At 47.1% G+C, this 22,503-nt stretch overlaps 2 protein-coding genes across 2 annotated transcripts; both read left to right on the top strand.

Annotated features, from left to right (window-relative positions):
- The first annotated feature begins 758 nt into the window (after positions 1 to 758).
- pgfb (placental growth factor b) lies at positions 759 to 13,356 on the top strand. The gene is made up of 7 exons (XM_062550857.1): positions 759 to 1,372; positions 8,161 to 8,194; positions 10,097 to 10,302; positions 11,571 to 11,650; positions 12,024 to 12,053; positions 12,161 to 12,226; positions 12,550 to 13,356. Exons 1-7 carry the CDS (start codon positions 1,307 to 1,309, stop codon positions 12,572 to 12,574), a joined length of 507 nt encoding a protein of 168 aa, XP_062406841.1. The 5' UTR covers positions 759 to 1,306; the 3' UTR covers positions 12,575 to 13,356.
- A 467-nt stretch (positions 13,357 to 13,823) lies between these two features.
- On the top strand, positions 13,824 to 22,188 carry LOC134097947 (CLOCK-interacting pacemaker-like). The gene is made up of 4 exons (XM_062550903.1): positions 13,824 to 14,145; positions 15,309 to 15,481; positions 16,352 to 16,536; positions 17,246 to 22,188. The coding sequence occupies exons 2-4, from the start codon at positions 15,373 to 15,375 to the stop codon at positions 18,251 to 18,253; spliced, it is 1,302 nt and encodes a 433-aa protein (XP_062406887.1). The 5' UTR covers positions 13,824 to 14,145; positions 15,309 to 15,372; the 3' UTR covers positions 18,254 to 22,188.
- The last annotated feature ends 315 nt before the right edge of the window (positions 22,189 to 22,503 follow it).

Genomic DNA, 22,503 nt, shown 5'->3' with positions numbered 1-22,503 from the left:
AGTGCATATGTGATAAAGAAGAGGATTTATTTAATACAAGAGACAGCACCGCATTTCATCCTGGCTTAAAAGCCGACTGTTAGTTGCTACCGTATCGTTGCCCAGTCTGCCGCCTCCTTATCTCTTTGCTTGGCTCAGGACCTCTGTGGCTCGTGTACGTTTGTTTACATTTCATCGAGGTATCCGAAGTGCACCCCATCTCCCTCCAGCGCGCAGTCTTATCGCGTCTCCTCGGCAACTATGAGCAGAATGCCACGGAGGATCAGACTCCCCTCTCATTCCAGCGCTCAGTCCTGACACAGTGCCTGGTCACCGGGAACAGATAATCTCTGTTTGTGTGTGCGGCCTACACGGAGGCGGCCATCAATTAACCGAGGGATCAGAGGGAGCACTAAAGACATGGGTGGTTGGAAGATTGATGAGTCCTGAGCGGTATTTTAAAAGGGGGAATCTCGTAACTCATTTGGAAAGAGGACTGGGCACTCCATAGCAAGACCTTTTCTGGCCTCTAAACTAATGAACAAACTGGCAAAAAAAGGTGCCAAACGTCCGGAGGGGTGATTTTTACTCTTAATTTATAGGTGCTAACAATCCCTAAAGTTATCCTACTGACTTGCGCAAAAGATCGTCTCGATGTGGAACAGAGTGGGTGAGAAAGAGAGAAAGCCATTAAGTGATAGAGAGTCTGACCTAGTGACTTTCCATCCTGTTTGGCATGACGTCACGGACATGTATTTAGGTTTGATCCTGCATGGGTACATTTGAGAAGCAGCCAGACTGCGCTTCACAGAGGAGCCTACTTGACACGTCCGCCGCGGCCAAGACATCTCCATCACCGCTGTCTGGACACATTCTAGGAAAGTAGGCTAGAGGGCACCAGCGGAGATTACGGGGGAAACGGAGGTGCGCCCATCAAAGAAGCTGTGTCTACGGAGCAGAGCAATCATTTCTGTTTAATAACTATCAAATATCACATTACGCTGGCAGTAAGGTGACCTGATGAAAGACTAAAGGCTTAGCCTATACACTGTAACTTTTATTAAGTTTCATACAGCCTTGTTTTCTTTTCATTCATTTATAAGAGCATCGGCTGCTGAAAAAGCAAGTAGCCTAATTCACGTGAATATCCGGTTGGGATTAGTTTATTAAGGGAGGACGCGTAACCAACCATCTCTTCTCTCCCGTGAAACACGCCTGGCGATGCTGACTGGTCTCTCTCTCCGCCCCGAGTCCTAAAGGGAATTCGCTCCGTTTCTCAAGGGGCAGTCGACATTCGCCGTCCCCTGTTGAATGATACACGCTCGAAATGAAAAGTTTCCTCGGCATCTCTCAGATCTTCGCGACTCTGCTGTTCAACTTCTCACCTGTCCAGGTATGTGGAACCCTCAATGTTTTTGTGTCTGTCGGTGGGGCGTGAATAATGGAAGCTCTGGAGTAGCCTTTCCCGAAGTTCAAAAGAAAAACTTCCCAGTAGCATAGATCTGTCAAAAGAATGGAACTGCGCTTATGCAAATGGGGCAGGGTGCCTGCAGCAGTTGGTGTTGTGTAGAGTTGCGGTAGGCTATTCATTGCCCCTTATTTAAATATAAGAGATAGCAATAGTTCAAGCAGCGATGTTTATTTCAACAGATGATGATTATTGGGGTTTTGCCTTCTGTCGGTTGATCTTAATTGTGCGTAATGTTCAGGCTACTGTTACCCCCGTAGGTGAGGCTGTAAATGATGTTTTTATTGGCACAGCATGACGCAAGGGGATCTCTTTATCTGTGTTATACCAGAGTATTATCGAGTAATATCACATTGCCATATAATATAATGTAGACATGGTCAATTTTCTCAGAAAAACAATGACCTTTGCTTTCACACCAGCTGTTGGTAAAACAATGATGTCTCTCTGTGACAGGCAGCAAGCACTCTCTCTCTCTCTGCCAGCTATTTCAAACCCCAACCCACCCCGTATATCATTTTTCAAGCTCATGAAAATAAAAAACATATTGGGCTAATGCTTCCTCATTTAGTTGGAATGCAAACCAATGTCCTGTGAAGATCATGCCAACTGTAGGCCTATATGCTAGTGGAGGGGAGGTTGCAGTCGTGCCTACTGTATGAGTGGAGGTTGCAGTCATGCCTACTGTATGAGTGGAGTGGAGGGAGTAGCAATAACAAAACAAAGAGTTGCCAGCTGTAAATCTTCAGATCACAATGAGCAAAAGAAGTTGAACACTAGTTGAACTCTGAAGTGAAAGAAGTCTTTGGTAGTGTGTGCTTGTTCTGTATGTGTGCATGTGCATGTCTATGTATGTGCTCACGGCACGTGTGTGTATGTGTGTTGGTGTAGTAGGCTGCTCTGTAGGGTGGTGTAGTAGGCTGTAGGGTGGTGTAGTAGGTTGAATGGTGGTTTGGTAAGTTGTATGGTGGTGTAGTAGGTTGTATGGTGTAGTAGGCTGCTCTGTAGGCTGGTGTAGTAGGCTGCTCTGTAGGGTGGTGTAGTAGGCTGTAGGGTGGTGTAGTAGGTTGTGGTGGTGTAGTAGAGTGATCAGTAGGGTGGTGTAGTAGGGTGGTGTAATAGGTTGTATGATGTAGTAGGCTGCACTGTAGGGTGGTGTAGTAGGTTGTGGTGGTGTAGTAGAGTGCTCTGTAGGGTGGTGTAGTAGCCTGCTCTGTAGGGTGGTGTAGAAGGCTGCTCTGTAGGGTGGTGTAGAAGGCTGTATGGTGGTGTAGTAGTCTGCTCTGTAGGGTGGTGTAGTAGGCTGCTCTGTAGGGTGGTGTAGTAGGCTGTAGGGTGGTGTAGTAGCCTGCTCTGTAGGGTGGTGTAGTAGGCTGTAGGGTGGTGTAGTAGCCTGCTCTGTAGGGTGGTGTAGGAGGCTGTATGGTGGTATAGTAGGCTGCTCTGTAGGGTGGTGTAGGAGGCTGTATGGTGGTGTAGTAGGCTGCTCTGTAGGGTGGTGTAGAAGGCTGTATGGTGGTGTAGTAGCCTGCTCTGTAGGGTGGTGTAGAAGGCTGTATGGTGGTGTAGTAGGCTGCTCTGTAGGGTGGTGTAGTAGGCTGTAGGGTGGTGTAGTAGGCTGCTCTGTAGGGTGGTGTAGTAGGCTGTAGGGTGGTGTAGTAGCCTGCTCTGTAGGGTGGTGTAGTAGGCTGTAGGGTGGTGTAGTAGCCTGCTCTGTAGGGTGGTGTAGGAGGCTGTATGGTGGTGTAGTAGCCTGCTCTGTAGGGTGGTGTAGTAGCCTGCTCTGTAGGGTGGTGTAGTAGGCTGCTCTGTAGGGTGGTGTAGTAGCCTGCTCTGTAGGGTGGTGTAGTAGCCTGCTCTGTAGGGTGGTGTAGTAGGCTGCTCTGTAGGGTGGTGTAGTAGCCTGCTCTGTAGGGTGGTGTAGTAGCCTGCTCTGTAGGGTGGTGTAGTAGGCTGCTCTGTAGGGTGGTGTAGTAGGCCGCTCCATCAGCTCTGCCTCCATCCTCCCTTGACCCCGCCCCCAGATAGCAGCTAATTCTGGAACAGATCCGGCGGTGCTCACTGACCACAGGACCGGCGCCAGCGTCCACCACTGTCCTCTGGTCCCGCTGGTGTCTGGAACACAACACCCCAGCGCTGCTTCAGAACCAGCGCGCTCCAGCTGCTCCCTGGGACGTGACATTTCCCCTCCACCTAACTGCCTCCACCTAACTGCCCCCACCTAACTGCCCCCACCTAACTGCCTCCACCTAACTGCCTCCACCTAACTGCCTCCACCTAACTGCCCCCACCTAACTGCCCCCACCTAACTGCCTCCAGACGGCTCTCCAGCAGCGGGGGTGTTTTATGTCCTCGTTTGTGGCCCTCGCCGAACAGACCCATTAAAGCCCAAACCATGAGATTTATCAGAGCCCTGGAACAAGCCCAGATGTGGCCCACGGAAACCCACACCGTGTGAGCGGGGAAGGCCTACCCCAACCAAAGATCCTTCATTACTGACCAGATAGAGCAACATAATGCATCTCAATGGAAGCAAAATTCAAACAGTTTCTGTCTGCTTAAAGAGGCATGACGCAAAGTCGTCATCGATCTCTGTCAGAAAACAGAACACGGAAATGTTTGAACGCTTGCGCCTCTCGCTCCGCTTTAACCCTCTCTGCCCAAACCCACACTGTGCGGGAGGGAGAGGCCTCTCTGGTCAGCCTAGTTTATGAGTCTGTCCTCACGTAGCCGGTCATCAGGCCTGAGGTTTGTCAGAGTTATCACACGCCTGGACACTTTATGGCCAGCAGCAGTGCTCTGATGTGTGACTCCACTCCACAGAGTGAGAGAGAGAGAGAGTTACTATGAGAATATGGTGGAGGAGGGAGAATATGGACAGAGAGAGAGAAAGAGAGAGAGAGAAGAGAGAGAGAAGCCAGAGAAAGAGAGTTACAATGAGAATATGGTAGAAGAGTGAGAATATGGACGGAGAAAAAGAGACAGAAAGAAGAGAGAGAGAGAGAGAGAGAGAGAGAGAGAGAGACTCACATAGGAATATGCATGAAGACATAGAGAGAGAGAGATTTGTATATGGGACACCACTGGTAGAGAAAGTATTCTTTCTAATGCATTATAAGTCTATATGGCCTGTCGTATGTCCTTGAGATAAATGAATAGCCTCTGTACTGGTCTGTCCCCACTTTGAGTGTCTCTGCTGAAGGCTTTTTAATTCTCTTAAATAATTAATTCCTCAGTCTGTGCCTTGCACTGTCCAGTCCAGCTGCTGTGTTGGTGTTGGTCAGTGGTCACTCAGAGGAGCATGACTGCAACAGTGCAGCATGGTGACTGATGGGGTACTGTAGTCTTCCTCAGCACAGTCCACAGGGGGATACTGTAGTCTTCCTCAGTGCAGCATGGTGACTGATGGGATACTGTAGTCTTCCTCAGTACATCATGGTGACTGATGGGGTACTGTAGTCTTCCTCAGCACAGTCCACAGGGGGATACTGTAGTCTTCCTCAGTGCAGCATGGTGACTGATGGGGTACTGTAGTCTTCCTCAGTACAGCATGGTGACTGATCCACACTGTAGTCTTCCTCAGTACAGCATGGTGACTGATCCACACTGTAGTCTTCCTCAGTGCAGCATGGTGACTGATGGGATACTGTAGTCTTCCTCAGTACAGCATGGTGACTGATCCACACTGTAGTCTTCCTCAGTACAGCATGGTGACTGATGGGGTACTGTAGTCTTCCTCAGTGTAGTATGGTGACTGATCCACACTGTAGTCTTCCTCAGTACAGCATGGTGACTGATCCACACTGTAGTCTTCCTCAGTACAGCATGGTGACTGGTGGGATACTGTAGTCTTCCTCAGTACAGCATGGTGACTGATGGGATACTGTAGTCTTCCTCAGTACAGCATGGTGACTGATCCACACTGTAGTCTTCCTCAGTACAGCATGGTGACTGATCCACAGGGGGATACTGTCTGTAGTCTTCCTCAGGTCTCGCCTTTTCAGAGCTCCCCAGCTTTTCCTGAGCCCAGCCTCACACAGCTATCCTCTCCTGGTCCTACCGACATGAGCCCCAGTTTCCACACATCAACACACTGAGTCACCCCCCCCCCCCCCCCAACCGAGCCAAACTAGCCCCCAGCCCCCCCCCACATCAATGGCCCCGAGCCCCTGCCTGTCTCGGCCCTCGTAATTGTCTATGTGCTCTCCTACACGTTCCACTGGGCCCTGCAGAACGCCCCCCACCTCTCCCTCTTCTCCATGAGTGCATTGGAGCCCCCAACCCCCCCCCCCCCCCCCACCCCCTAACTACGCCCCCTACACACACACACTCCTCTCTGTGTGTGCATCGGAGCCTGTATTCCCTGCCCCTCTGCTCAGTGCTCAGTGCTCAGTGTGTGTGTGTGTGTGTGTGTGTGTGTGTGTGTGTCCGGCCCACTTGGTTCCGCTCGGCCCGTTTGCCCGCCCGTATCCTCCGGCCCCTCCAATCGTGTCATTAGTGCCCTCGGTGGCCCCGGCCGCCCCGTGGGCAGGAGTCCAGCCGGCGCCCGCGGACGGAACCAGCGACCCTGCCAGCGCGGGTCAAGCGCCGCTGCCCAGAGACAGGCGTCCGCGCGGGCAGCCCAGAGCCACAGCACACTGATGCAGGGCAGTGGGCTATACAGCGCCGCTACCGCAGGACTGCCCCCTCACTGCCCCCTCACTGCCCCCGTTGTGCATGGGCAGAGAGAGAGAGGAGAGAGAGAGAGAGAGAGAGAGAGAGAGAGAGAGAGAGAGAGAGACCCACCAGGTCAGAAACTGTGTGTATACATGCGTGTATACTGTACATCCGAAACGATGCCCCTTTTACCTCGGAGTCAGAGTAAGCTGTCACGCACACACATACACACACACACACACAAAGATAAACATTTCCTGTCGTGTCTTTTTATGCTCTGCTCAGCAGGCCACTCAGTGGCTGGCAACCGTCACCATGGTGACAGACCCCAGATTTTTTTGTCCTGTCCTGAAAAAAAATGCCCTGGAAAAAAGAATGCGAGAGAAGGAATGCTTTAGGTAAGGGCAGTTACGTGCAGACTAGCTCGTGCTGAGGACTTCTGGCAGCCATGCGCTTGCTGTGTTGTCTTACCGCAAACCACCTAATAATACACTGGGACTACAATGCAGCGGCCTGCTGACCAGAGCAGGGCTAGGAGTGCTGACACGATCAGACTGATAACCAAACCAAAACAAGATTCAAGTATCACAACTGCTCATCAAAGCAGGGCATTCATCTGACCTCCAGGGCATACGAAAGGACCAGGGCCCTCTAGGGTATGAAAAAGGATCAGGTATTAGGAACAAAAAAATCAGTCTAAACTGTGGGAGCCAGTTGCAGTTTCCAGGATGCAAATAAAGCCGAGTCTGATTCCTTGCTCCAGTTTCCAGAATGTGGATTAAGCCTAGTCCGCTCCAGTTGCCATAATGCTCGCACTAAAGGGATTAAGTTCTAGCTATGCCCTGCGAGGGGCCTGGAGACATGTTCATATGCCATTATGGAAATAAAATGGAATGGATTTGAATTGAATTGAATTGAATTGAATTGAACTGAACTGAACTGAACTGAACTGAACTGAACTGAACTGAACTGAACTGAACTGAACTGAACTGAACTTAACTTAACTTAACTTAACTTAACTTAACTTAACTTAACTTAACTTAACTTAACTTAACTTAACGTAGCTGAACTGAACTGAACTGAACTGAATCGAATTGAATTGAATCGAATTGAATTGAATTGAATTGAATTGAATTGAATTGAATTGAATTGAATTGAATTGAATTGAATTGAATTGAATTGAATTGAATTGAATCCATGTCCGGCCTTGACACTGCTCCTGGGTGTGTTTGACCTTTGACCTTCTTCCCTGCACATGCCAACTCTCATGCGAGGCAAAAGTAGGCGACCAGGTGCACACAGCCGGACCCTAAAATGATGATGCGCTGAACCCTATGGGAGTGGAAGGAGGATGTTTCATCGACAAAAACAGAGACAGGCATTTCAGTTTCAGCTCAGCTAGTAGAGAGAAGGAATCTGGGGAGGCCATTCAGGAGAGCATTGCACTAGTCAACCCTGCAAGATACAGTATGAAGGCATGAAGAAGTTTATCTAAATCTTGCCCTGAAACAAAATCTGTCAAGATCTCAAAGATCTCAAGATGCAGTGCGTAGCGGTCATGCCATGGCCTTAGCTCACTGTGAGCATAGCGGTCTTCCTTTGCTCATTTAGAACGAGGAATGCAAACACTTGAGGGGTGAGGGCTGGGGGGAGGCATGTGTGTGTGTGTGTGTGTGTGTGTGTGTGTGTGTGTGTGTGTGTGCGCGCGCAGGGGGCGGGAATTCAGGTGTGTGCCTGAATTTAGGTGGTCAGTGTCCACCACTAGGGGGCAGTCGTGTGTAGTCTTGTGGTGCATGATCGCCAGCCCTCGAGGGTATGAGTGAGTGTGCCCTGGATGCCAACACATGAGTGTGTGTATGAGACAGGAAGCAGGGGACTGACGGAGGGGTCCTTCCTCTCCTAATCTCTTGACATGAATATTATGCATTAGTGACCTCTGGGCTGTTATTGGCTCCATTTTGTCTCAAAAAGCTGTCAGCTGTGTGCTGTGACCTTCATGAGCCCTTGAGTTGAGTGACCAGTGACACGTACGTTGATTTCCTTCTCTTGTCTTTCAGGCCTCTACCTCCCTCAGCAAAGCCCAGAGTAAAGGTGGGTGATAAGCGCGTGTGAACCGAACTGCATCCATATATTTCACACTTGCATGTGTCTCATACAGCTACAACCAATGGCAAAGTTACACAATGACAGTAAACTAGAAAAACACTCAGAGAGCACAGACCTCCACCAAGCGGAAACATAACCACCTCCTGATCCAGACGGTGATATGGATCACTCCCGTTTCTTCCTTGGGTCGTTTCAGACCTTCCCTGAAAATTTCATTGAAATCCATCCATAACTTTTTGAGTTATCTTGCGAAGAAACAGACAAATAAACAGACAGACAGACAGACAGACAAACAAGCAAACCCGATGAAAGCATAACCTCCTTGGCGGCGGTAATAATAATGACTGTTACTAGAATAATAATTTCAGCATATAATCTGCAGTTTGTCAGACTTTTTATATTCAACAGGACTGAGTCAGAGAGGGTTGGAGCAGTAATCAAGGATCTTTGATTAGATATTAATTTAGCTAATCATTAACACAATATGCAATTTTTTCATAATCTGTAACAGGCTTTGTTATCCTCACTGCCTTACAACAGAGGCACCATCCAAGCAAGCATAGTAGATTCAATGTTGAATTCAGTCTTATTCATTATTGTATCATTCATCTTTGCCTAGACCCTGAAACAGAGCCAGAAATTAGCACTCAACGCAGCAGAGAAATGAGAAAGAGAAATTATGAAGGAAAAGAAAAGTCTTAAATCAGTATTGAATAGAAAAAGTTTTTAAATCAGTATTGAATAGAGAAAGATGATTTAAATCAGTATTAAATAAAGACAGAAAAGTCTTTAAATCAGCAAATATAGATAGAAGAGTAGTCAGAGAGAGATTGAGGAAGAAGAGAATTCCAGAGTTTGGGAGCCATGGCATTGACAGGCCTGTGTTCCCATGTAGAGAGTCTAGTGTAGTGTGTGAAGTAGAGTAGAAGTGTGTAGTGTGAAGTGTGTGGTCAGTAAGTAGGTCACTACTGGAAGACTGGGATGGACAGCCCAGAGTCAGGAGGTGTCTGAGGAAGAGGGGAGCCAGGCTATGGAGGCCTTTTAATGTGAGAAGCACAATTTTAGCTTAAATTTACACTATGCAAGATTTGCATCTCAATATAACCTCTTTGAAACAACTTTGATGGTAAATTAACTTGCAATAGGGAATCGTTCACCTAGCATAGCCATAGAGCGTAGCCGTAGAGGATAGTAGTGCATAGCCGTAGTGTATAGCCGCAGCTGATTGCTACCGAGAGAACCAGTAATGCAACTTCAAGAAGGTCGACCTGAAGACATCTCGCGAGAATCGCAAAGCATTACCATGTTAGATAGCTCTTTGGAAGATGGTAATGTGCAGAGGCTAATGTGCAGGGTAATATGAAGAGGGTGTGAGGGTAATATGAGGGTAATAAGAGGGTAATGTGCAGAGGGTAATAAGAGGGTAATGTGCAGGATAAGGTGAAGAGGGTAATGTGCAGGGTAATGTGCAGAGGGTAAGGTGCAGGGTAAGGTGCAGAGGGTAATAAGAGGGTAATGTGAAGAGGGTAATGTGCAGGGTAATGTGCAGGGTAAGGTGAAGAGGGTAATGTGCAGGGTAAGGTGCAGAGGGTAATGAGAGGGTAAGGTGAAGAGGGTAATGTGCAGGGTAAGGTGCAGAGGGTAATGAGAGGGTAATGTGAAGAGGGTAATGTGCAGGGTAATGTGCAGAGGGTAATGTGCAGGGTAATGTGCAGGGTAAGGTGCAGAGGGTAATAAGAGGGTAATGTGAAGAGGGTAATGTGCAGGGTAATGTGCAGAGGGTAAGGTGCAGGGTAATGTGTAGGTGAAGTGTGTATCTCGTGTCCTGCTGCTCTGCTGTTTGGCTGATGGAGTTCCCTCCCTCTCCACCCGTGTGTCCCTGTGCAGTGATGGCGCCGCTGCTGTTCCACGAGGTGTGGGGGCGGAGCCTGTGCCGAGCGCTGGAGCGCATGGTGGAGGTGGCGCAGGAGTACCCTGGCGTGGTCGAGTACGTCTTCAGCCCCGGCTGCGTTCTCCTGAGTCGCTGCTCGGGTTGCTGTAGCGACGAGAACCTGGAGTGCTACCCCACTCTCACCCATAACGTCACCATGCAGGTAATTGAGGCTGTCGCTATGACTACCCATGGCAGCTGATTCTGGGATGGTTCCAACCAAATTTTTCCACAGTTTGCTGCTGCTTGGCTACAGAGGTTAATCTCTAACGTCTCTTAATGTATTTGCTCATCGCTCACGTCAACTCTGGTGGATTCAACAGACGTTTAGCTCATTGACTCATATTCTACAGCTTTAGATCAAGCATTGTCTATTTGGCATGTCATGATATAACACATCTATATTTCTCAGACATAATAAATGCTAAATGAATATTACATAGAATATCCTCTGTTTATTCCTCTTGATTGGCCTTAAGATCAATGTGCATCATTTTAAAGCGTCCTTGGGTTTGAGAAAGGCGATATACAAATAAAAAGTTTTATGAATTTGTTAATCATTATCAATATTATTAATGTTGTTTATAGTTGTTTATGCACATTTGAATTCATTGTATGCACCATAAGCGCTACCTGTAACCATAGCCCCTAGCTAAGCGCTACCTGTAACCATAGCCCCTATATCTGCCTTATGCTCGCTCCTTTGGCTTATCTGGCTCACTTTGGACAAAGGCGTCTGCCATAGCATAACCATAACCATAACCATAGCCATAACCATAACCATAGCCATAGCCATAGCCATAGCCATAGCCATAGCCATAACCATAACCATAACCATAACCATAACCATATGTGTCCTGTTGCCTTGCGTTTGCCCCTTTGCCTCATGATGGTGTCCTGTTGCCTTGTGTTTGCCCCTTTGCCTCATGATGGTGTCCTGTTGCCTTGCGTTTGCCCCTTTGCCTCATAACTGTGTCCTGTTGCCTGATGTGTGTTTGTCCCTTTGCCTCATGATGGTGTCCTGTGGCCTGATGTGTGTTTGCCCCTTTGCCTCATGACGGTGTCCTGTTGCCTTGCGTTTGCCCCTTTGCCTCATAACTGTGTCCTGTGGCCTGATGTGTGTTTGCCCCTTTGCCTCATGATGGTGTCCTGTTGCCTTGTGTTTGCCCCTTTGCCTCATGATGGTATCCTGTTGCCCTGTGTTTGCCCCTTTGCCTCGTGATGTCCTGTTGCCTTGTGTTTGCCCCTTTGCTTCATGACTGTGTCCTGTTGCCTTGTGTTTGCCCCTTTGCCTCATGACGGTGTCCTGTTGCCTGATGTGTGTTTGCCCCTTTGCCTCATGACGGTGTCCTGTGGCCTGATGTGTGTTTGTCCCTTTGCCTCATGACGGTGTCCTGTGGCCTGATGTGTGTTTGTCCCTTTGCCCTGTAGCTCCTGCGGATAACTCCCTCGGAGAAGACCAGGAGCTACGTGGAGCTGAGCTTCATGGAGCACGACACCTGTGAATGCAGGTAGGACCTGCTGCCGTGGATCTGGGACGGACACAGAACAGTTCTAGTTCTCACATCAACTGTTGTCTCTAGAACTCAATTGTTATCTTTAGAACTCAATCGTACTTTTTAAAGCTCAACTTGGCTATTCTTCTTAAAACTCTCCTCTTTAGTGTTCCTTCATTGCTCCACTTTAACCCTCTCTGGTGTTACCCGTGCAAAGCAAACACTAGAAATTCTCTTCAACTTTATGTTAAATTAAACATTCATATCAATCATTATGAAATTTTGAAAACTAATTCATAGCATAATCATTATTACAACAGATAATTATTCATCCTGCACCCTCTGCCATCAGTAAAGTTTGATTTTTTTGTGTTTACCCAAAAAACAGGCCAAAGAGGAGTTATTTGACCAACAAGAGGTGAGTGGGTTGGGGCAGCTTGTTTATCGGAGGGTAATGAGAACATGTTGTTACTGTTTTTATTGTTCCCTTATGTGCTGTGCTGACCGTTGCCCTTTTCAATGTAGTGGACGCAGGCTTGGCGGACGAGCCAGGAGGAGAAAAGACAGGAAACGGGGGAGAAACTGTGGCAAGTAAGTGCTGCACTGCCCCCTTCTGGTCACCTGCATGTACTCCCAGGATGTCTCTTGGCAGTTCAGCGTGTGGTTGGCCGGCCTTCATGTTTTCAAAAAACCTTTGCTGAAACAAGTAGCATGTGGTTTGTGGCATTTTTTTTTATATGGCTGTGTTTACATTTTCAAACCAACATTTTTCAAACGAGGGATATATTTGGTGCCTCAAAAGTGTATAACCTCATTGAATTGTTTTGATTACCTGATTACTTCCTGGAAGTGTTATTGTGATGCTGATTTGTTTACTCCTACGAGGAAAGTGAAGATGCTTCTCTTGTTGGCAGGTGTGTTCACCCACGCAGCCTCTAGACCTCTGCTTCCCTCGAGGCAGCGCCCGCATTCCTCCTTCCTCGGACTGACCGCCGCCGGCCTTGGCACCGTGACAACCCCATGCCCACGATGACATCATATGTACACTAACTTCAATGAACAGCACGCCTGGTCCATCTGCACACGTGCACGCAGGCATCCGGAACACCAGTGACATCATCACCTTAACATCTCAGATTATTCTATTGAACAGCTCCAGGCTCTGACTGGGTGGGGGCCAGATATGGGCCACATATGGGCCACAAGTCAGCCAGTTACCATCTAGATCATCCTGCCACTTGAAACATTCACACAGAATGAGTTTCTCAGACACCTTTGGGACCGATTTCACCTTAACCAGATGCACTTCACAGCTCATTTGATAGACTATGACCCCATCCTCATACTGCATCCCTGTGTCGACTGAGCGACATAAGAGAAGTAGCCAACTGTATCGGACAGGTGTAGGTTCTGTGGGTGTCTAGGCTACCTGTTGTGGACCACAGCAGCTGAAAGATATCCCTTTATAGGCTACAGCCAAGGACACACAATACCTTTATCCCCGCAGACAGATCGTCTGCCAGCATACTAAACACTAAACTCTGTGTGTGGGTTGGACCCAAGGGGATGTCTGCTTACGGGGAGTGGATGAAATAACACCAATGCGGAGGGCTGGCCTGTCTGAAAATTAATATTGTGTAAATAAAGTATGTTCAGTTGTTGATGACGTTTCTTGTTGAGTGATGGACTTGTAAATATGTCCTAATGTGTTATTAAATGTATACAATCATCCTGGGTATATGTGAACTTATCATTTATTTGCCATGTTATATCTAAAGACCTAAAACCATGCCTTATTTGAAGTGTGGTATTAAACAAAACTAGTCAATTAGTCAAACACACTGAGTAGCCTACATCATCAGGGTGGAGTTGGAACAACGTGGAGTTCCCTGTCACCCCCGGGTTGAGCTGGGGATACGGCGTGAGCTCGATTATGTAATTGCAACAGTGTACAGGCAGTACTACGTCTTGATATCTAGAACCTGTACTGTGCGTCGCGTCTACTGTTGAACACTGTGTACTCATGTTGCCACACATTTGGTGTGCAGTCACGTTTCAGGGCTTAATGTCTTTCTCATTAACCAATGACGGCTCACATGGGCGGGACTAACCAATCACAAAGCGTGACGCCAATGAAATAGTAGTTTTCTAGGCACGCCCCGTATTTCCAAATAAGGTGAGAGGGAGCACAAAGACTGCAAACATATTCTACAATAGTTTGCATATTCCTCGTTTATCTGGTGAGTTAACACCTTTAGCTCCAATAACGATCATTACTTATGTGTTTGACTCCGAGTTTCTATGATAAGACACGTGTGAATCGATATGAAGAGGATCTTCTGAAGCATTCCTGTTGCCATGTGATTCAGCTGTCAGGAGTACAGAGTGTGGTCCTTGGTCCCGTGTACAGCACCGTGTAGCCACTACACTAGTTCTAGCCACCCAGTCTCAGCTGACGCCACGGAGCAAACAGTCTGTCTTCATTTTGAAACTTGAGAGACAATTGAAAGGTAAGGCTGGGTTTAACTACGATAAACTAACTTAGACCATTTTCATTTCATGCCAGTCAGTTGTAGGTTATTGCAGAATTGCCATGTTAGGTGTTTGCTATTGATATTGTCAACTTTGCCTCCAAAATCGCTAACGTTAGCCTCGACACTGTTTTGCAAATCGTCAACACTACCACACATCGCAATTGAATGGTGGAAGGTAAATAGCATTGTCTCCGGATTTGCTAGATTTCAGGCTGATTTGATAACATAACGTATGTTGAGTTGATCAGATCGTGGGTAACTTAATTTGCTAACGATGGTTGAGGGGTAACGCTAATGGGTGCTAGGCCATTAGCATGGCTTGCCAAGTTAGTCAGATAAACAAGCATAGCTCGCTCGCTAGCTTTGCTGGCAACTAGGCAAAGGCAACTAGGCAAAGCTGATTGGATGTTTTGTCTGGTCTGGCTGCCCAGCTATTTATTTATTTGTCGAACTGTCTGCCGATGGATAATTGTACAGATGTACTGAACAATAAGACCACGGCACGTTAGAGTTGCATAGCTAGTGAGCTAACGTCAACAATGTCAACAATGTTAACGTTACTGTAACTTAAATGGAATGTAACCTTTAACTTATACTAATGTATTTGTTTTGATATACATTGTTCACGTCAACCTTGAACGATAAAAGAAATGAACGTATATGATGATGGTCACCATTTGCAAGGCAATGGAAAATTTAGGCATGAGATTAGATTTGTTACTACCGTCGACTCTGTTATGGTAACGTCTGTGTATGGCAGACTTAAGTTCCACCTAGTTTCTTATGGCCCATTGCCTATCAACAGTGGCTGTGGTATTTTGTTCTTTCAAATGTCGAGTGTCTAATCTCTATATTCCACAACAAGGCCATTGTGCATTGCCAGCTATGGCAGGAACTTTGGCATCAGTTTTTTAAAGGCCTAATTTAAAATAATCCCACTGCTGACATATCCAAGATGGCATCATATTGTATGGGCGTGTGGGTTGATGGTGACATTTGATTGTAAAAGCCCTTAATCATGGGCTTTAGCCACTCCGTTTCGGGTGCGTTTGCTTGGTGTGGTGATCGTGCAGCAAGCTCTGGTGGTGGTGGTGAGTTTGTGAACACGAGTTTGATCTTGTCAACCATGTGCTTCCCAGATCTGCCTACTGCAGAGTGTGACCAGTGCTGAAACGAGCTGCCCCGACTGAGGGTAACAGAATCATGAACACCAAGAGGAAGGAGGAGAACGTGCCACGCACAATGGGCAAGTCTCACACCAAGAGGCCCGACCCGTCCCGCTCAGAACTCGAGAGAGACTCCGGATTCTCAGGTCTGTGGTTGCCACTTAATGTTTATTTTTCACTGCCAGTTGTATTAAAAGCGAACATGTCGGTGTTCTGTTATGCTATAATGATGTGATGTGTCATATTATGGGATGGTGTGTTATGTGCCATATGTTTTTACTGTATGTATATAGGGAGGTATTTATTTTCATAATTATTCCATTACTGTAAGTATCAGGGTTATAATGACGTCAGAAGATTTCTGTCACGTGTGATCCCTGTGATCACTATCTAGTTAGAAAAAGACCTTAAGGCCAATTAAAGAATGGGTATTAGTTAGTTAGTTTAATAGTTATTACCACACAAGAAATGCCACTTAAGGATAAATTACCGTAGATATTCTCTGCTTTCTTGTGAGTTTGGGTCACATACTTTTGTGTGGGAGAAAGAATGAGAGGGAGAGAACTTCAACATCTTATCAGGGTAATGGGAGAAACACAAGAAGAAGTATACTCCCATTGGAGTCATCATTTCTATTTTCAGTTCGCTGGATTCATACATTTTTATTTGTAATAGCCCAGGCTCAGCACACACACACACACACACACACACACACACACACACACACACACACACACACACACACACACACACACACACACACACACACACACACACACACACACACACACACACACACACACACACACACACACACACACACACACACAGTACAGCCAGCCAGTGAGGAGAAGACTACAGTTGAACAGGAAGACACCTTGAGAGAACCTGAGCCTGACGAGCTCCTTTGATCTTTTCTCGTCTGGGGCGCGTTGTTTCTGTAGAAGGCGCTGTGGTGTGGTGTGCCATGACGCTGCAGTGCGGTGACTCGCTTCTTGCTTTTGGGTTTCCCACAGATACGAGCTCGGAGCATTTCAGCGTGATGGACCAGGTGTCCGAGTCAGACGACGGTTCTCGGAAAGGGGGTGCGGAGAAGGTGGCCTCTCGGCCGTCCTCTCAGCCCTCACAGCTGGCTGTGGTCGGGGGCTTCTCCCCGAACCTGTCCCCCATGATCATCATGAACAACGTGCTCCTGAAGCAGGTAAACAAGCCGATGTGTGTGTGTGTGTGTGTGTGTGTGTGTGTGTGTGTGTGTGTGTGTGTGTGTGTGTGTGTGTGTGTGTGTGTGTGTGTGTGTGTGTGTGTGTGTGTGTGTGTGTGTGTGTGTGTGTGTGTGTGTGTGTGTGTGTTTGCGTGTGTGTGTGTGTGTGTGTGGTGTGTGTGTGTGTGTGTGTGTGTGGTGTGTGTGTGTGTGTGTGTGTGTGTGTGTGTGTGTTCTAGCTATAGTTAAGGTTGGGGTATTTAGCAGATGCTTTGGTCCCAACCGACATACAAATAAAACAACAACAACAATACAATAATTAAATGTAACAGTAAACAATTAAAAGTTTGTAGCAATATCTGTAATAGTAATAATAAACAACAATGTCAATTTAATCAATAGTTAAATGAAAATATTCTATAATAAACAAATCATAACGCATAAGAAACTCTTAATAAACAAAATGCATGATGCAGATACACCTTTACATTACATTACATTACATTACATTACATTTCATTTGGCTGACGCTTTTTAACCAAAGCGACTTACAACATGGAAAAAAAAACAATTAGGTTTTTTAAGACCTTTAGACCCCTTTGGAGAAGTTCAATTGTCTGTACTTGCTTGGCATGGATGTGTGACACTTGATGTGCGTTTGTAAAAACTGTCCCCTCTCACCTCAGCTGCATAATCTTTTGGTTCCCAGCCTGGAGATAATCCTCCCGCCCTTAAGCCGTGGAGCTTCAGCCCGGCGGTGGAGATGGTGCAGCCGCCGCAGGTGGTCTTCCTGCAGCCGGTGGTCTCGGCCCGCCCCACCTCCGTGCCCTCCGAGCCCTCCTCCAAGCGCCGGCGCCACAAGAAGTATCTCCCCATCCTCAAGTCCTACCCGAAGATCGCCCCCCACCCCGGGGACAGCCCCAGCCGCAGTAGCAGCAGCAGCAGCTGCAGCACGAGCTCTTCCTCTTCCTCTTCCTCGTCCTCTTCCTCTTCCTCTTGCTACAGCTCTGCCGCGTCCTCGATGAAGAGCTGCAGTTTGACCTTCAGCCGTCACGAGCGCCATCGCCGAGACCGAAAGGGCAGCAGCGTGTCGGGCTACTCCACGCCCAGCTCTCTGCCCAGCTCCCTGCCCGCGTCGCCGCTCCCCCACACCGTCCTCACGGACTCCTCCGCCCCCGCCACCCCCGCTCACGCCTCCACCCCAGAGCGCCCCGCTCACCTCTCCAGGTCCGTGTCGGTCCCGGCGGCCAACCGCAAACCGACAGACTCTAAGACCTTGGAGATCTCCCGCCTGCAGACTCCCACGGAGAGCGGCAGCATCAGTAGCTGCAGCAGTATCCGTAGCAACCACAGCCGCCCCAGCAGCCCCGGCGCCGACGGCAACAGCGACGGCAACAGCGACGGCAACAGCGACGGCAACAGCGACGGCAACAGCGACGGCGTGGACGTGGAGGCGGACGGCCTCTCGGACGGCTGCAGCAAGCGCAAGCGCTTCTGCAACACCTACAACATCCTGAGCAAGTCGGGCCTGCTGGACATCACGCTGCGCACCAAGGAGCTGATCCGGCAGAACCGGCGCGCGCAGGGCGACCTGGACCGGCTCCGCGAGCACACCGGCCTCTTCATGGAGGTGCTGCGGAGCGGAGACCCCGCCGTCTACCACCGGCTGCAGAGCAGCATGCTGGAGGAGGACCACCGGGAGAAGAGCGCCGCGTAGACCACCGGACCGCGTAGATAAGGGAGTGGCCGGCGCTTGTGCCTGGACCGTCCAGTGACGTCCAGTGACTGTCTAAAACAATTCAACTTGACTCAGCAACCGCCCCACCCCGGGAACGGACCGCGTAGATAAGGGAGCGGCCGGCGCTTATGCCTGGACCGTCCAGTGACGTCCAGTGACTGTCTAAAACAATTCGACTTGACTCAGCAAGTGAGCGGGCAGATGGTGGTGAATCTGCCTGGACACATGGTGTCCAGTGACCGTCTAAAACAAAACAACAACAATTCAACTTGACTTAGCAAGTGAGCGGGCAGATGGTGGTGAATCTGCCTGGACACATGGTGTCCAGTGACCGTCTAAAACAAAACAATAACAATTCAACTTGACTTAGCAAGTGGGCGGGCAGCTTCCTGCCTGGTGTTTATACTGGTGTCCAGTAGTACGGATCAAGAGGTCCAAATGTAAAAAAAAAGGGATGGTGGCTTTACCACCAAATGCTAAAATGTTTGCTAATCAGAGCGTTTTGTTTTTTTGTTGTTTTCTATTTTTTAAGATTGTAACAGGCGAGTGTTGTCTATAGGGAGCCTTAAGATGGGTGTCCCCTCAGCCAACAACCAAGCACAACAGGCTGAGTGAACGCTGTGCTGGGGACTGCCTCGGCTAAAGGGAAATGGCCTCAGCTAGCATAGCACTGCATTAACGAGCACACACTCACACACAAGGAATTCTTGAGACACACAGCATGTTGCAGCCTTAATTCCTATTTAAGGACCTATTTAGTCAGCCCCTTGTCCTTCCCAGACATGGTTGGAATCGGCCGTTGGCACGGTGGCTACACATCTCAGCTCCTTACTCTAAAGATCATGGCCTTTTTTTTTTATTTTAAAAAAAGAATTTTTTTTCTCCTGTGAGACATAAAGGCATGTAGACGTGTTTTGGGGCGAGGAGAATTAGACGCGTTCGCTTGATGAATGAGACTCTGTGGGTCGGAACACTGCGGAGGTGGCAAGGGACTGGGCCAGCAGTGGGCCTCAAACCAGCACTCGTCTGTTGTGAAGTGCTCTGGGTCAGTATGGGCGTCTGTACATATGGGCCAAGTGTGTATCCGATGGCGGGTACACTTCACTGCTATGGCTTCTGTACATATGGGCCAAGTGTGTATCCGATGGCGGGTACACTTCACTGCTATGAATCTGCCCGCGCTTCCCTTTGGCCACTCTTAGGAACTCTTGGTAGATGCTTCGCTTGTAATATTTTGCTCGTAGGGACTATGGAGAGTATATGCACAGGGTGTTACCCCTCCCCCCCTCCACCCCACCCCACCCCACACGTGCTGGAATTACATTATGGTAATGTAGCAGGTGATCTGTTCAAGATGAACAGTTTTTGTAATTTGATATTCATCTATCATCCATTTTATATATGTCAAATTCTCATGACCAGACAAAGCATCCTGGTTTTATATATATACATATATACATGTATATATAAACCAGGATGCTTTGTCTTTTGACTTTTGCATCCCGAGAAGCCTCTTGCAGCTGAAGCATTATCTATCTAGCAGCTAGATCATAGATATGATTGCAGATGCAGCGATATCTAAATCATAGATTTGATTGATTGATTGATTGATTGATTGATTGATTGACCATATCACCACAGCACCCTCTAGAAGGATGTGAGGACATATTGGAGACATATTTGTTTGTCAAACAAACAAACAAAAAAGATGGCAATTTCCTCTTCAGTTTCAGAAAAGAAATCTGACTGGAATTGAATGTGCATCAAATGATCATGTAGGTACATTTACCAAATAACGAAAAGGATTTGAAAACCGTACCCCTGTAGCAAAAGCTCTTCAAAGATGAATCTCTCCTCACAGTGTACAGATTCTTAAAACACATTATCTCCACTTCCTTGACTGAAAAGACTTGTAGAGCCATAAGCACGGTATGGTGTTATGACATGTAGGAAATTAGAAGCTTCATACAGCCTAGGTGGCATCCTTTCATATTATTTGATCTGTTTGTATAGCTTTTTTTTTACACTGAAGCTGAAGTGCTGCTAGCACCACGGTGCTAGCCTTATGCATTTGACACTGTGCATATTTTTACTGTGTGAGGTTAAAACATTGCTGTTTGGTGACGAACCAAATGGGCAGAAAGGGAGGTTGGTTCAAAGCGGTCCTCAGACTGGGCACCAGTGCATTAGCTTTGTGTGTGCCAACGTCGGCCATTTGCTTTTAACCGCTTGTGCGGAAGCACTGTGTGTTTGTGAAGCCCGCGCTGGTGATGTGCTCAGTCCTGTTTGTTTTCATTCAGTCCAGCGAGTTGTGCTGATGAGGTTCTGTTCGTGCGGACGCCTTCGTGGGGCAGACGCTGGGGTTAGTCACATTCTAAACTCTGTGATGAGCTCACTTACTAAATGTGTTCCGAACCATGGACCCAAACTGTGGAGATTTGTTTAATTTTGCCGGTTAGTTAGCTCCCCCCACAACCGATACAACTCTGTTCAGTCATGAGTTTTTATTTATCTGTATTGTTTCTGTTCTTTTCTGGCTGAGAGGGTTAGTTTGTCTGTGTATTGCAGCATGTAGCTATGATCTAATTGGATTGTAATATCACTAAGGATGACTTCTCTTGGGCAAATAGATCTTGTAGACGACTGCAGGCTTCATCAGTAGAGAAAGGCCCATAACCAAAGTGCTGACGCCTAATGCGGTTCACCTAAGAGTGGAGGTCTGAGGATTACATGTGCTGTGCATTCATATAACATTATATATCTGCCTTATTTAAGTATCATCAGTGTATATAGTTTTTTTCATTTTGGGGTCTTAAGAGCTTGTATCATAGTCAGCACTGGTAAACAGTTTGACTTGTGTGGTACTTCAACATTTCAAGGCAGCTAAGTTACTTTCTTCTCTAAAAAGGCAAATTCTCAAGTAGCGCCTCTGTAAACCTTCCTTCCTGTCAGGCTGTTCCGTGCGCTCCAGAGCCTGTTGGACCCAGGAGATCAGCGGCTCAGCCCAGCCCAGCTCAGCAGCACAGGAGTGCATAGCTCTGTCTGCCTTGCTCTTCTGTGGAGTCACGCACAGAGGCAATTTCGCTGATGTTGGCCATAGACTTTCTGATGAAATAGCTTAGGTCTCTGGAGCAGGAGCATGGGCAGAAACATGGCAATCCTCCTCCATTGGCAAATGAGTGCATAGCATAGCGACCTTTGACATCTCCCACTTTACTGAAGCGGTGGGGAACGTGCTTTGGTGTTTTCTGTGGAATAGTATTGAAATCGCCTCCTTGGTAGTATTTACACAAAACGTAACATTGATCACAGGATAATGTCATGCACTATTTTATATTTAAAAAGATGATGGCTAGGTAACGAGGATGAGGCTTGCTGACTTTGACTTTATGTACATTAATCAAAAATGATGGATACATTTTTATTTATCAAAGACAAATCTGCATTCTGTGGCACTGGCAAGATTCTGTGGTCAGTGTTAATAAAAGACATGCTGAATCTGAACATCCCATTATATACTTTCTGTGAAGTTTGATAAGGCTGCAGAAATATTGACATTGTCTCCGTCATAACACAAGTGTATGTTTGTCCTTTTTTGTACTGGATTGGAACCGAAACATCTTAATTTGGCAGCTTTTCATGCATATTCCCAGCCTGTGTGTCTTAGGACTTTATATGTGAATTTGTTGTATAGTAATTTTCTTATGTACAGTTTTTGTGAAGCATTGTTTAAGCATTGTGAGAAGTTTTTTTGTAGGTCTGGCTATTGGAACAATCATATTTATGAAAATCAATAAGTGAACTATTTTGTTGGTTTGAGAAAGGGGGGAGTTGGGATGGGATGCTTGCAATCGGAAAATGGACATCAGAAACCAACTGAAAATTCATAAATCAAAAATAAAATCTGTACCAATACTTTACAATCATAACTCTCTTGTGATTTATTGTCTGTCTGTCATATGTCCTATCCTCTTCATTTAAACTGAAGATACAGGGAAGTTAATTTGCCGCATACATAGAAATATTAACGTAAAACATGAAAAATGCTTGGGCTATATGTGGCCTAACAACTTGTGTGAGGTATTTATTTGCATGATCTTCCAGTGGAAACGGATAAGGTTGAAATTTGGTTTGCCGTTATGTTGTCATAGGGTAGGCCTACTGATGAATGATGTTTTGAAACCTCCACTTTGTCATCTGGAAAGCATGGATGTCAATCCACACAAGCA

This window comes from Sardina pilchardus, chromosome 12, assembly GCF_963854185.1.
Source record: "Sardina pilchardus chromosome 12, fSarPil1.1, whole genome shotgun sequence".
NCBI lineage: Eukaryota > Metazoa > Chordata > Actinopteri > Clupeiformes > Clupeidae > Sardina > Sardina pilchardus.
This window is presented reverse-complemented; position numbering and strand designations above follow the sequence as displayed.

Bases quoted from the DNA above. Each gene is read 5' to 3' on its own strand.
- LOC134097947 (XM_062550903.1), top strand. From the start codon at position 15,373: ATGAACACCAAGAGGAAGGAGGAGAACGTGCCACGCACAATGGGCAAG. The intron at 15,482-16,351 runs GTCTGTGGTTGC...GGTTTCCCACAG, and splicing joins GAGAGACTCCGGATTCTCAG to ATACGAGCTCGGAGCATTTC. The intron at 16,537-17,245 runs GTAAACAAGCCG...TTTGGTTCCCAG, and splicing joins ACAACGTGCTCCTGAAGCAG to CCTGGAGATAATCCTCCCGC.
- pgfb (XM_062550857.1), top strand. From the start codon at position 1,307: ATGAAAAGTTTCCTCGGCATCTCTCAGATCTTCGCGACTCTGCTGTTC. The intron at 8,195-10,096 runs GTGGGTGATAAG...GTCCCTGTGCAG, and splicing joins CAGCAAAGCCCAGAGTAAAG to TGATGGCGCCGCTGCTGTTC. The intron at 12,227-12,549 runs GTAAGTGCTGCA...TCTTGTTGGCAG, and splicing joins CGGGGGAGAAACTGTGGCAA to GTGTGTTCACCCACGCAGCC.